This window comes from Equus asinus, chromosome 20 (genome assembly GCF_041296235.1).
Source record: "Equus asinus isolate D_3611 breed Donkey chromosome 20, EquAss-T2T_v2, whole genome shotgun sequence".
Taxonomy (NCBI): domain Eukaryota; kingdom Metazoa; phylum Chordata; class Mammalia; order Perissodactyla; family Equidae; genus Equus; species Equus asinus.
This window is the reverse complement of record NC_091809.1, coordinates 83,630,705-83,643,621: the sequence shown is the minus strand read 5'-3', so window position 1 is coordinate 83,643,621 and position 12,917 is coordinate 83,630,705. Positions and strand designations below refer to the sequence as shown.

At 48.8% G+C, this 12,917-nt stretch overlaps 1 protein-coding gene across 1 annotated transcript; it reads right to left on the bottom strand.

Moving 5' to 3' along the window:
- Nucleotides 1-318: 318 nt before the first annotated feature.
- Nucleotides 319-11,552, bottom strand: KCNE3 (potassium voltage-gated channel subfamily E regulatory subunit 3). The gene is made up of 3 exons (XM_014842100.3): nucleotides 11,364-11,552; nucleotides 10,054-10,136; nucleotides 319-2,253 (listed from the first exon to the last, which is right to left on the bottom strand). Exon 3 carries the CDS (start codon nucleotides 2,211-2,213, stop codon nucleotides 1,914-1,916), a length of 300 nt encoding a protein of 99 aa, XP_014697586.1. The 5' UTR covers nucleotides 2,214-2,253; nucleotides 10,054-10,136; nucleotides 11,364-11,552; the 3' UTR covers nucleotides 319-1,913.
- Between the last annotated feature and the right edge of the window lie 1,365 nt (nucleotides 11,553-12,917).

The following is a 12,917-nucleotide window of genomic DNA, read 5'->3' as shown; positions in this document are numbered from 1 at the left end:
CTCTGACTCCTCTAGATCTACTCAATCTTGTTTCTCAAAACCCTGATACCATCCATCACCTGACCATTTGTTATTACACTTGATTGCATTTCATATTTTATTTGGAAGTTTGGGCTGGGTGGTCTCTAAAGTCGCATCCAGCTGTCGACTTCTAAATCTGTTGTCTTTCCATATGTCACATCTCCTTAAGCAGGTCTCCACCTTCTCCCTCAAGAAAAGATGAGCAAAGGCTTGAGCAGACACGGGGCTCAGCACAGATTTGCAGGGAGTCAACATAACTAACCGCTCACGGGAGCAAATGTGGTCTGTGATCCTCCATTCAGGAAACACATAGGCATTCATTTTTATTTTTTCAAATTGGAAGTAGCTTTTCCCCTTTTTCCCCCTTATTATACAAGTAACATACTTATGGTCAAATAAATCAAACATTACATAAATTTTTAAAGTAGAAAGGGAAAATCACCCATAATCCTCCTCAGAGATAACTGCTATCAAAATATTTTTCAGAGTTTTTGCTATACACAGATATGTAAGTTTCAACAGGGCCTTCTGGAGACCCCATGGAGACCCTGTGAACAGGAATCAAACAGAACAGTAGGAGGTCCCAAACTGGGATTTGTAGCTTCTAAAGTATTCACCTGCCATATTGCATGTATTGGATTGAACCATATGAAACTATTGATGTTCATCTGCTTTTGTCCTACAAGCACAGCAGTGTTATATGGTTCAGCCTAACGTATGTGAAGCCCTGAATGTCAGAACTGGTAGAGCTCTTAGAGACTTTCAAGGCTATTTTGTTGTGCTGAAGAGGGAAAAGGATCAGAGAGAGAAGTGACTGGCCAGTTCATATACCACATTAGTGGTAGAATCAGGGCTCATCCTCTTTCCACTGAACCAGGTACCTGCCTTTCACACTCTGCTTCTCTTAAGATAATCTTCTAAGTGTGATAAAATCTTCTAGAAGCAAATTTCAACTTGGTATCAGAAAATTTCTCACAGTACTCAAATCGGAAGAGGCTGAGTTAGAGGTAGTGAAGTCCCCATGACTGGAGATGTGGCTGGGAAGGGCCCTGTGACATGACTGGAGAGGCACTTGAACCGTAGACATACGGAGGCTTAACATTCAGGGCCCTGCGCTTGCATGGTCCCTTCTTAGGGTCTTAGGAGGGGCCCTAGCAATGTATTAAAGTGGTAATATGTTTTTGTAATATTTGCAAAAGTAAGATATTTTTTAACTCTTTTTCTTAAGGAGGGCCCCCAGAATTGTGTAAGTTTCAGGCCTGGACCCACTCCTGTGTGGCACAGAGTTTTGAAAAGCACTAGGCAAGGAGAACATAGTTCCTGGGTTCCAGTCATGGCCCCACTCTGGCCCAAATGGGCAGAACAGCACTCGCCCTGCTTCCCTAATGGGGTAAAATCCCAAATGTTAAATGGGTTGAAAAACATAAAATATGAACAAATATAAATAAGTAACATTACTCAGATTTCCATCTGTGATATGGGATAATCATCACTGCTTTTCATGGTCATTAAAGATAACACATAAAAAAATGTGTCCTCAGTGCATCTTCCTGTTCCATGTCCCTCTGCTACAACTTCTCCTTCCTCCAGCCCCAGCCCCCAGCACCCATACGCCAGCCACAGGACAAATCATTGGTTATTATCCTTTGCTACTTGTATATATTTATTCATGAGGCTCTCACTGTCTATAAAGTCGACCTTTGCAAAAAAAAATCCTTATACCCAGGTCTGCCCCTGTCCTCCCAGCCCAATGATGATCTTTTTTAGCACTGTTTCTTGTTAATCTTACAGACAGGCATACTGAGGCCTAATGTGGTCCATGGATGAGTTCTGGAGGCTCCAGAAGACAATCTTCAGGTGTCTTGATCTTCAGCTGCCTGGGCCCCCCAGCATCAGATCATAGACACACGGTTCTTGATGTACACGTGATAGGGGTCGCTGCGCTTGTCCACTTTGCGGGAGCGAGTATATCCCAGAACAAGGCTGCCGACAGTAACAGCAAATAGGAACATGACAAAGAGAATGTACATGTAGGAGTTGTCATCACGGCCAGGTAGCCTGGCCTGCCGCTCCTCGGTCAGGTTGTCTGGCCCCGGCCGACAGAGCAAGTTGCTGTGAAGAGTGGCATTTAGAGCCTTCAGCACAGTGTGCAGGCTCTCATACCAGGTCTCCGTCCCATTGGTGGTCTCCATAGCAACAGGGATTGAGGTGAGGGAAGAATGGAAGAATGCTCTGGTGGTGACAAAAGAGAGGGGATGGTTTTGGTTACCTGCAGCTTGAATGGCCTCCCCATTCCTTCAGACCCCAGCTAAAGTCCCAGCATCGCAGTTTATTCTAACTACTTGTTAACTTCTCTGTCTTCTTCACTAGATTGCAAACTCAGTGAAGGAGGCACTATGTCTGTTTTACTCAGTGCTATATACGAGCACTTTTGACAGCCCTGAGTAGGTGCTTAGTACTTGTGGAATATAGCCTTCCTTGACCATCGCAAACTATGCTGATCTCTCCTTTCTTTGGATTCTATAAATGACTGAGTTTTAGGCTAGAAGGACCTTAGGGATTATTTAATCTAACTCCTTCCATTTTACACACAGGGAAACTGAGATCCAGAGAGAATAAATGGCTTGTCTGTGGTCCCAGAGAATATTAGGTGTAGAGCCAAGACAGAGCCCCTCTCTTTGATGGCCAGCTCAGAGCCCCTTCAGCTTCCATGCCAGCTCTCAGCAGGACTGAGTGGCACCATTAGAAGACATCCCTCAGAACTCTCCTTCAGCGCAGTTCTTTTTAATACTCCACAGACACCTTTAGAAGATGTTTGTGGATGGCTTAGATTTCACCCTACCTGGAGGCCAGAGGCTGGGTCACTTGACCTCTCAAGCATCCTATGTCCCAGTCACTCTAGGTATTCCTAGCTATTTGGGGGAAACACTGTTGGAAAGGAGGTGGCTGGGGAAGCAGAGAGAGGCTGATAACCACTGCAGGCATTGGAGAAGAGAAGAACAGGGTTGGGCCTGAGGACAGGGGCATGAAAGGAGCACTCAGTCTGGTTTGGGGTTTTACCTGCCCCAGAGAGAGAAGACACAGGCACCTCAACTCTCCTGCCTTGCCACACAAAGCCACTATGTACCTGGTATATAATAGGTGGTAAGAAATGTTCCTTTACCTTCCTCTCAGAGATCCTTAGTCTACAATATTGAAAAACAGCCAAAGACAACCTTGTATCCCAGTCTCTGAAAAACCATAGGTCATTCCCTTTAAATAAGTCTCCACACTCACTGCCTTCAGGAAGCCTCATTAAGTGTTCCCCACCCCTTAACCATACTCCACAAGCTTTATCATCACAGCCTTCCCTTTCCCCCAGCACTTACATAGAGGCAATGTGTGGCTGTCCTCCTCTTATTGATAAAGGTATCAGCAGATTACATGCTCCTGGTCAGTAAGGCTGGGTCCCCCAAGTCTAGCAGACTACCTTGAGACTGGCTGAGTGTTCTCCTTCCCCGAGGGTCTACCCTGAGACTTGCTGGGTGTTCTCTTCCCCAGGTGTCTACCCTGAGACTGGCTGGGTGTTCTCCTTCCCTCAATGGTCTCCAGTAAAGATGGCCACTTCAAGAACTTCTCCATAGGCCAAGCACTCAGAGTTCACTGACTGGTTCCAAAGCCCTCCTTTATCTAGGTAGAGGTGTCAACCAACCAGAGTTGATAAACATGACTATTAACCATAAAGTCTCTTCCCTGGAAAAGATGACGGTTAGTTATGACTGTGATAAATATTCATGAATGGCTCTATGAATGCAGAAGTTAGAGGGAAGAATCGAAATAATACAGAGGTCACCCAGGACTAGCCGACATCATGCAAAGCCTTTGGGCCCCCTGCCATCTAGTACTTGGGCTACCTTGTCTGAATGGAGGAGGGGAAGAGAACAAGAGCTCACTGAGTTGATCTAGGAGGTGGAGGTTCTCATCTAATACCTAACTTGTCAGGCAAGAAATTTGTGCGTTCTTCTTTCCTCACGATCCAATGTCCAATGGAAAGCAGCAGCAGCACAATGAAATTAATGGCTCAATGAATCATTCAGCCAGTCATCATTTCCGGAGGCCCACTCTTGGCCAGACCTCATGCTGGGAGCTTGGGGAGGCTCGCCCCAGTCCCTGCACTCAGGGGTACATTGCCAGCTCTTACATAATGCAAAGAACAAGCCAGGAGCTACTGGGACTTAAAGGAAGAAGTAATGAATTCTGATCAGGGCTCAGAGAGTGTTCATAGTGATGAGGTATTTGATTTGGACGTTGAATGGTTTTTAGGAAGTAGAGAAGGCAAGGGAAGGAAAGAGATAACAAAGCCACGACAACAAGGAAGCACATAAAACATTTAAAAGAATGGAAAGTAGTATAAAGGAGTTGCATGGAAGGACAAGATAGGATGTGGGATGGAGAGACTGGCAGGAGCCAGATCATGTAGAGTCTTGAGTGCAAAGCTGCAGAGTTGGAACTTCATCCTGAAGTTGGGGAAGAGGCATGGAACGGCATTTAAAAAGGGGTAAAATGATCAGATCTGTGCTTGGAAAGAACACTCTGGCTGCTGTGTGGACTGGAGGGGGCAAGAATTGAGGAAGGAGCCCAGCGACAAGGGTCTTGAAATATTTCAGGTGCAAGATGCCGAGTCCTGAGCTGGGGCTGAGGGGATGACAAGGTGGGGCGGGAAGAGATGTGAAATGTGACAGGCATTTTGGGGAGGGAAGGGCTAATGCGAGGACTGAGGGAGGAAGGGGCCTCAGACAGTTTTACAGATAGACGACAGACAGATGGTGACAGGCAGATAGCTTAAGTGTTGGAGGAGCCCCCTTTGAGGTAAACGAGTTTCTTGCCTTGTCGGAGCTTCAGTTCCATCATCTACCAAAAAAGATTATCACCAGTAGTTGTTGTTCAATGGGTATAGAGTTTCAGTTTTGCAAGATAAAAAAGTTCTAGAGGGGCCGGCCCGTGGCCGAGTGGTTAAGTTGGCGCACTCCGCTTCAGCGGCCCAGGGTTTCGCTGGTTCGGATCCTGGGCGTGGACATGGCACCGCTCATCAGGCCATGCTGAGGTGGCATCCCATGTGCCACAACTAGAAGGACCCACAATGAAAATATACCACTATGTACTGGGGGGATTTGGGGAGAAAAAGCAAAAAAAAGATTGGCAACAGTTGTTAACTCAGGTGCCAATATTTAAAAAATAAAAAAAGTTCTAGAGATCTGTTTCACAACAATGTGAGTATAGTTAACACTATTGAGCTGTATTCTTAAAAATGGTTAAGATGGTAAAGTTTATTTTATCTGTTTTTTTACCACAATTTAAAAGAAAAAATAGATTATCCTTCCTGCCCTGCCTCCCTCCAGGCTCACTTGACCATGCACTTTTATTATGGTGAAGAGGATTTTAAAAATATATTTTAATGAAAAACATGTTTTTTATTAAAATGAAAATCTATTTTTCATTTTTGAGAGGTAACTATGTCTACACAGTAAAAAATAATAATAATAATAAATTTGAAGCATGAATGAAGATGAAGTTTCTCTGTTCAAATGGCCCAGGGCTTTTTCTGGGGACAGTCACTGTTGGCAGTTTTCTTAGATATCCTTACAAGAGGGTTTTATCTGACAGGCAGAAGCGGGGCCAACTCAATCTGGAAGACCCCCCCCCAACAGCAGGCCAATCCGCTGGCTCTAAGTCGGCTTCAGGAATCTCCCTGTGGGTGCCTTAGGCTTCTCAGCCCCTCAGCCTCTTCAGGATGCCTCTGGACACATCCAGGGGCTCAGTGTGGACTTCAGAAGCTGGGAAGGCCCAGTACTGGAAAGCAGAGGAGGGGGCAGAAAGGAAGGAACCAGACACACAGGAAAAACTTCAGAACCAGGGTGGATCGCCCAAGGCCAGGCCCCAAGGGTTGTGCAATAGCCTTGCTGTGGGCCCTGACCCCCTCCCGCTTCCCCTCCCCTTCCTGCAGCATCTGGGTCAGGCTAGCCTAGGGTTGCAGTTACAGGAACTGTGCAGTGGCCAAGGGACATCTGACTGCTATCCCTGACTCCAGACCTGCAGTGTCTCCATTGGCTGACTTCATGAGAAACCTCAGTTTAACATGTGGACTCCTGCTCAGGGACCAGCTCATAGTGCAGCCTAAAGCATTCCCTTTCCCAAGTGTACTGGTATCTTAGCAGGAGCCTCTAAAAGGCTGAAAGGGCCTGAGACCCAAGGGAATGATGCAAGTGGCAGAATGGCAGTTGGCAGTGGGGCTGATACTTTACGTAGGAACAATGCTGTTCCCAGTCAATCTATTTGGATAGACAGGGTACAAATGTGGTTACAGCATCAACATTGTATATAGCATAGCTCACTATAAAAATCAAGGAGAAAATTATACAGTGCCTGCCACCAAGCACTCCACAGACGTGGTGGTGGTTTTATTTTTGTACAGCAGAAGCTGGCAGGGCCTTCAGAGTCCATGTAGTCTAACTTCCCTCATGTTACAGTGAAGGAAATGGAAACCCAAGGAGCTGTTTTGGTTCAGCTGCTACTTGTGTGACTTTGGGCATGTGACTTCCCTTTTCTGGGCCCCAGCTTCTGTCTCCATCTGTAAAATGAAGACGTTCTACTATGTAATCTTGTAAGGTCCCAGTCAGCTCTAACATCCCATGAAGGTACAAATCCCAAAACTGTACTGTGAGATTATGGGAGATTGGAGAGGCTGGGGGGAGAGGCATTTGGGGGTTTTTTAGAGCCCCTCAAATCACAAGATAGAGAAGGTTGCAGATTTTTCCCTCACAGGTTAAGATGCTTCTGAGCCCTGGGACCGAGTTGTACCTCATAGTCCAGCCCAGATAAGTTTATCTGGTTAACTAAGAGCCAAAACAGTTGACTTCTTTTTTCCTCATAACAGCTCATCTGCCAGGGTGATCTAGCCTGGGGAGGAGACAGACTCCGTGTAGAAAGTGGGGGTAGGGGAACGGTGGGGGCTCTGAAGCAGAGTTCAGTGAGGGAAATAAGGATTCATGAAACTGTTCTTCCTCAGATTCTCCTTCTGGGGCCTCTCTGGATAGACCTGGATGTTTGTGGTTCATGTGGGGAGCAAAGAAGCCATAGTTACATAACTTTAGGTGCTGGGTTGGGGTGGCAGTGAGGGCCTGGGTGCAAGGGCATCCTATTGGGTCAGGAGAGGCAGAGAGCTGATAAAGGGTCAGGGTGGTTCTCTATGACCTGCCTCTGGGTCCCAAGCCAGGGATTGGCAGTTGGCAACATTGGGAATTTTGCTCCTCTTTCTGAGCTCCTTGACTTTCCTCTCTAGGATGGTCACTGACTATGAAGCTCTTTGGATGGGAGAGACAAAGCTTCTGCCCTGGAGAGTCCTTGACTTGAAACAGGAGGTCGACCAGCTAGGAAGGAAGGTGAACAGTGACTGACCAAGCTGAAAGAGATTTTGAAGATCATTTAGAATCTAAATTCTAGGCCAACCCTTTCACTTTGTAGATGAGGGAACTGAAGCTCAGGGTGGGAAAGTGACTCATCCAGAATGACACGGCTAGTAAATGGCAGAACTCGGGTGAAAACTCGGGTCTTTGGGGATGCTGTTTGGGTGCTCTTTCCACTACAGATGGCAACACTCCCTGGCATCGGAGCTGCATATCACACCAAACACAGCCTCCTCATGTCCTGGGGCATCATCTCCTCTAACTCCATTACTACTGCTTTTCCCTGCACAACAGATTCTCGCCAATCTTAACTGAGGATCTGGTAAAGGGGGAAGTTGGTAAGTTTTGGAGGAGGAGATAACCTTTATATTCTCATCTCCCACGGCCCTTTCTGCTCCAGACCTGCTCCTCATCCCCCAAACAAGCCAGGTGCACTCTCGTCCTCCACATTCTGTTGCTACTTTTCCCTGCACATTAGCAGGTTCTCCCTATATGTTCTTGACTTGAACTCATCGGACCTCTAACTAGGGGGTGGAGGTGTAAAGCTGTGATCTGAAGGATGAGCTGCGTATCTTAGTGAGATTTTCTTTCAGGTTTTTCTGGGGAAAAGGGAAACTCCACCAGTGGTTCTTCTGGTTTCCCCGTTGCTCTGTTTCAGCTACTCTTTGAGAATGAGTGTCTTATGTGCCTGGAAATGTAGCAGAGAAAGCCGGAGAAAAAGTCACATAAAGCAGGTAGGGGATGCAAAGACACCTCCTGGGACCACACAATTTTGCTACTAGTCCCTCTGGTGGTCTGATCACCACCATGGACTGGGGACCGGTGGAGTGAGAGAGGAGTTGAAGCAATGGACCTTATCATATAGTAGGAAGGAGATACAGGAATAGAATCTGAGCTGGGAGGGATCTTAATAATCATGTCGTTCGTGCAACTCCCTCATTCAACCAGTGGGACAACAGAGGGCCCCCCAGAGAGGAAATTACTTGCTCAAGTTCTCACAGCGAGGAGGAGTGGAACTGGGACTGGAGACAGGTATCCTGTCCACAGATATTTCCACTGTAAGATCCCTATTGCCTGTAGGACAATCTAACCTCCTCTGATTATTGTTCAAGCTCCTTTGGATGTGATCCTGCCTCTGCCCCCATCTCACCACAGCTCTCCCCAGTGCTGTGTGCCCCATGACACTGAGCTATAGGCCATTCTCCAAACATTTCCTGCACCTGCACACCTCTTGCCTTTGTTTATGCTGTTTTCTTAGGCAGGAATGCCCTTCCTCTTCTTATCTGCCTGGTGAACTCCTACTCATCCTTCAAGACTCAGCTCCATTGTCACCTCTGTACACCCTCTCTTGAGACACCCCCTCTCCACTCCCTAGCCAATCAGTCTCTCCTTCTTGTCTGTTCCTAAAGTGCTTTGCATAAAACCCTATTAGAGCGCTATGGTGTACTGAAATTGTGTGTATCTATATAGATATTGATAGACATAAATGCTAAACTGTGCGCTGTGAGGTGTGAGGGCAAGGAGCTGTGTGCCTCATACATTTCTTTATTCTCTGGGCCTGAGCACATAGCAAGCACTCATAAATGAATCGGGCCGGCCCGGTGGCGCAGCAGTTAAGTGCGCACGTTCCCCTTCTTGGCAAACCGGGGTTCGCCGGTTCGGATCCCGGGTGCAGACATGGCACCACTTGGCAAGCCATGCTGCGGTAGGCATCCCGCATATAAAGTAGAGAAAGATGGGCACGGATGCTAGCTCAGGGTCAATCTGCCTCAGCAAAAAGAGGAGGATTGGCAGCAGTTAGCTCAGGGCTAATCTTCCTCAAAAAAAAAAAAAAGAATAGATGAATCAATGCCTCTTCTTATTAGACCATCCCCCTTTCAGCACACACATACACATTCATGAAAACAGCTTACAGTACTTTAAAAAAGCAACTTCAAGGGCTGGCCAAAACAGGTTCCATTTGGTGCAAGGAAGGGGAGGCTCAAAGACAAGCCAGGTGGGGAGGTGAGTCAGAAGAGGAGGAATTCTAAGCCTCCTTTGGAAGCCCAGAGTTTCCCTGCACCTGAACCCCATTCAATCCAAAGGGCAAACATTCTTGGCCCCAAAACACCGGCAGTGGCTTTGCAATCCTCTTTCCTGTGTACCTACCCAGGGTGTGGCCACCCCCTGACCCACTGCACACACACAGTCCAACTCCCAGTCGCGCAGCCTGTGCTCTGCCTTTCAAGTGTGCCTTTCATGGTTCCGATCTTGGCTGTATGCTTGGCTGTGTGACCTTGAGCACTGTATTTATTTTGTCTGGAACTCATCTCTGAGGTGAGATAATCACCCCTGTCCTGCTCACCTCACATGGGAACTGGGGGAGACAACAGATGGGAAGGTATTTTAGAAATTGCAAAGAATTATATAAACATGAGGTAATTATCAGGCAGGCTAGTCACCTTGTTTCCTTTTCTATTTCCCTAGCCCCCTCACCCAATATTACCAAGAACAGCCATCCCCATGTCCCCTCTCCCCACCCTTGGTTCTCCTACCCTCAGAAGAAGCCAGGAGATTCTTCTTACTCTTTGTGGTTCTCAGACACACTTACCTCCTTCAGGAGCCTTTCTTGTTTCCAGTCCTCTCTGATCAGCCCTGTAGTCTCTTTCCATTTAGGGGTACCATTCTGTAGTCCTGTAGTTGATGGAGAACACACCAGAGTTGGAATCAAGAGACCTGTCTCTATTTTGCTGATGTATCTAACCGTGTGTCTTGGTTAAGTCGGTTCTCCACTCTGGTCCTCATTTTCCCCATCAGTAAGATGGGTTTTTTTGTTTTGCCTCCCCCTTAGTAGGTATTTTGAGCATCCACCCATTCAGTTTAGGGATAGACATGTGTTTTGGGAAGTGTGGAGTGAGTGAGGGATGAAGAAGGTTGTTGGTTATCATCTCAAGGCGTCAAGGAAATCTGAAATCAGTTTCCATGCTTCCAGCATGAGACTTCTCCATTTGGAGCCGATAGCATGGCTGGATGCCAGGAGATAATGGGGAGCTCACACATTTACAAGGCACCTTTGTAGGTGAAGTGGAGAGCGCCCTGGGCTAGGAGTGAGAGACTTGGATTCTACTTCTGTCTGGTCCCTCGTGTGACAAGCCATCTCTTCCCTGGGCCTCAGGGTCCCCCTCTACAAATTGGTGAGGAGTAGGGAAGGGGGATGGGAGGAGATATGCTCCATAGGTCCTCACACAAGGGTCTGAACTCATCCACTTTCTGGACAAGAGACTCCCAGGTCCAGACCCCGTTCCCCGCATGTCACACGAAGTGCAAGAGCAACAGGACCAGGAGGCCCATTTTACAGGCGGTGACCTAGGAAGAGAAAGCACAAGGCATAGAGCCGGTGGGGGACCGCCACAAGTTTACACACCCTGTAAACTAGAACCCAAGTCTCCCGACTCCCAGCCCAGACCTATGTCATTAGCAGCAGAAGATGCCTTTGGGAGTCCCCAGATGAGGAGCCCAATGGAGCAGCGAACGGGCAAGTAAACCCCGCAGAGCAATTGGCTCCGCCAAGCAAGAAGACCGCGCTGGGTCCGGGTGGGCCATTTCCGCGTGTGCGCTGGCTGGGGACCCGCAGGTGATCGCTTGCATGTTTGTGGATGTGGAAGGAACTTTGGTGGCGCCGTCCAGGGACCTGTGAGTGCTGGAGCAAGCTTCCACGGTTTCCAGGCGGGCTGTGCCAGGAGTCCAGCTCCGCACTCCCACGTGGGGCCGCGGGATCCCTGCGGCTCAGTCCTGGGGAGGATCAGCTCGGATTTGAGTCGCCCCCCACCTCCGGTCGGCGGTCTCAACGGAGGCGGGAAGCTCCTTCACCTCTCCCCGCCGCTGCAACTCAGCCTTGACAACTCTGCGAGTGCGCCTTACCTATCTCTCGGCAAGACTCCGAGGGGCGCCGGTCTGCTCGTCGGACACCTGGCCCTTGCTCGCGGTGCCGCTGCAGGGCACCTCTCTGCTCTCCGCTGGCCTCTCCGCGCGCAGCCGGCGCCCAGCACCGCCCCGCGCCCCCTGCACTCTGCGCGCCGACCTGCAGTCTGTCGGCTCCCTTTTTCCTTCCCCCGGGCGTCCCCTCCTCCGGCCCCGCCCGGCCCCCAGCACACCCATTCCTCCTCCCCAGGCTGGCTTCGGGCGCCTCCGCCCAGCGGCCTGGCCTCGCCCGGCTGTGGGCTCCGACCCTTCCGTCCCTTGCAGCGCCCGCTTCCTGGATCTGAGACCAAATGCCTCTCCCTTCACTTCAGCTTGCCCGGCGCTAGGCTGATCTCCGGAAGGCGAGGCTGAGCGTTGGGTGCTGGTGGAATCAGGGTTTGCTCCTAAGAGGCTGTGTGATGGTGGGCAAGTCACTGCTTCTCTGGGCCGTGGCTTCCTCGCTGTAAAATGGGTACAGTTCCTGCAAGCATTCTCCACAGTGATGTTAGGGTCAGATGAGATCTTAGAATCCAAAGTAGTAAAGCCCGATGGTCACCAGAGAAGTCATCTGATTCTAACACAAACTCTCTTTTTCGTTCAGTTTGGGGAAGGGACTGGCTTCAAGGAAGTCAGTGGCAGAGCTCAGACTCAGAATCCACTACACCACTCTCTCCTTCACCCTAACCGATGTCTCCTCCCTGCAAGTCTCAGCAGTCCCTCACATGCCCAGACAACCGATGTCCAGCCACACCTCACTGGTCCCTGTCCCAGGACTCCTTCACTTTCTGGCCACCAGGCTCTCACTCAAACTATTGCCTCCTTGCTGGTGACACCGCAGGCTCGGGAAAAGAGAGGCCGCCAGGGACAGCTGGGAAATGAGGGCCTTTTCTTTTAGCATTTAAAAGAAAAGCTGGGAAATGGGAGGCTGTGGGAGGGGAGTGGAGGTGGGGGGGGGGGCCAGGGAACAGCCGCTCAGGGACTCTGGGGGAGTCCCTGTCAGAGCCTTCTTTACCGGCCTACAGCCTTAGAATAATTAATAACAAATCGAGGCGAGCTCTTGCTCCCTTGCAAACAAAGATCTGTTTTAGAACATCCGAGGCACATACCCTCCTTCAATCACAGAATCTCAGATTATATCTAAAAAGTGCTATCATTGTAAAAAGACCTAGAACTGGAGGGAATGTTGTCCAAAATTGCTAATCTTCATAAAAACACATTACTTCCTTGTTATTTCTGTGGTTACTTATTTTGACCCAGCTACTCCTTTTTCTTGGTCTGGATGTCACCTCTCAAGGAAGTCATCCTGACCCTGGGCGTGCAGTCTCAGATTTCAGTCTGCTTAAGAATCACCTTGGAGCTCCTCTCAGTAAAGCAGATTTTGAGTTCCACTCCAGAGGTTCTGCTTCAGGAGATTTGGAATGGAGCCCAGAAATGAGCATTTAAAAGAAAAAGGATTCCCTAATGATTCTGATTGGAGTGGTTCTTGAGACCAGCCCTGAAGATCAGCCCTGGCTC

Bases quoted from the DNA above. Each gene is read 5' to 3' on its own strand.
- KCNE3 (XM_014842100.3), bottom strand. From the start codon at position 2,213: ATGGAGACCACCAATGGGACGGAGACCTGGTATGAGAGCCTGCACACT.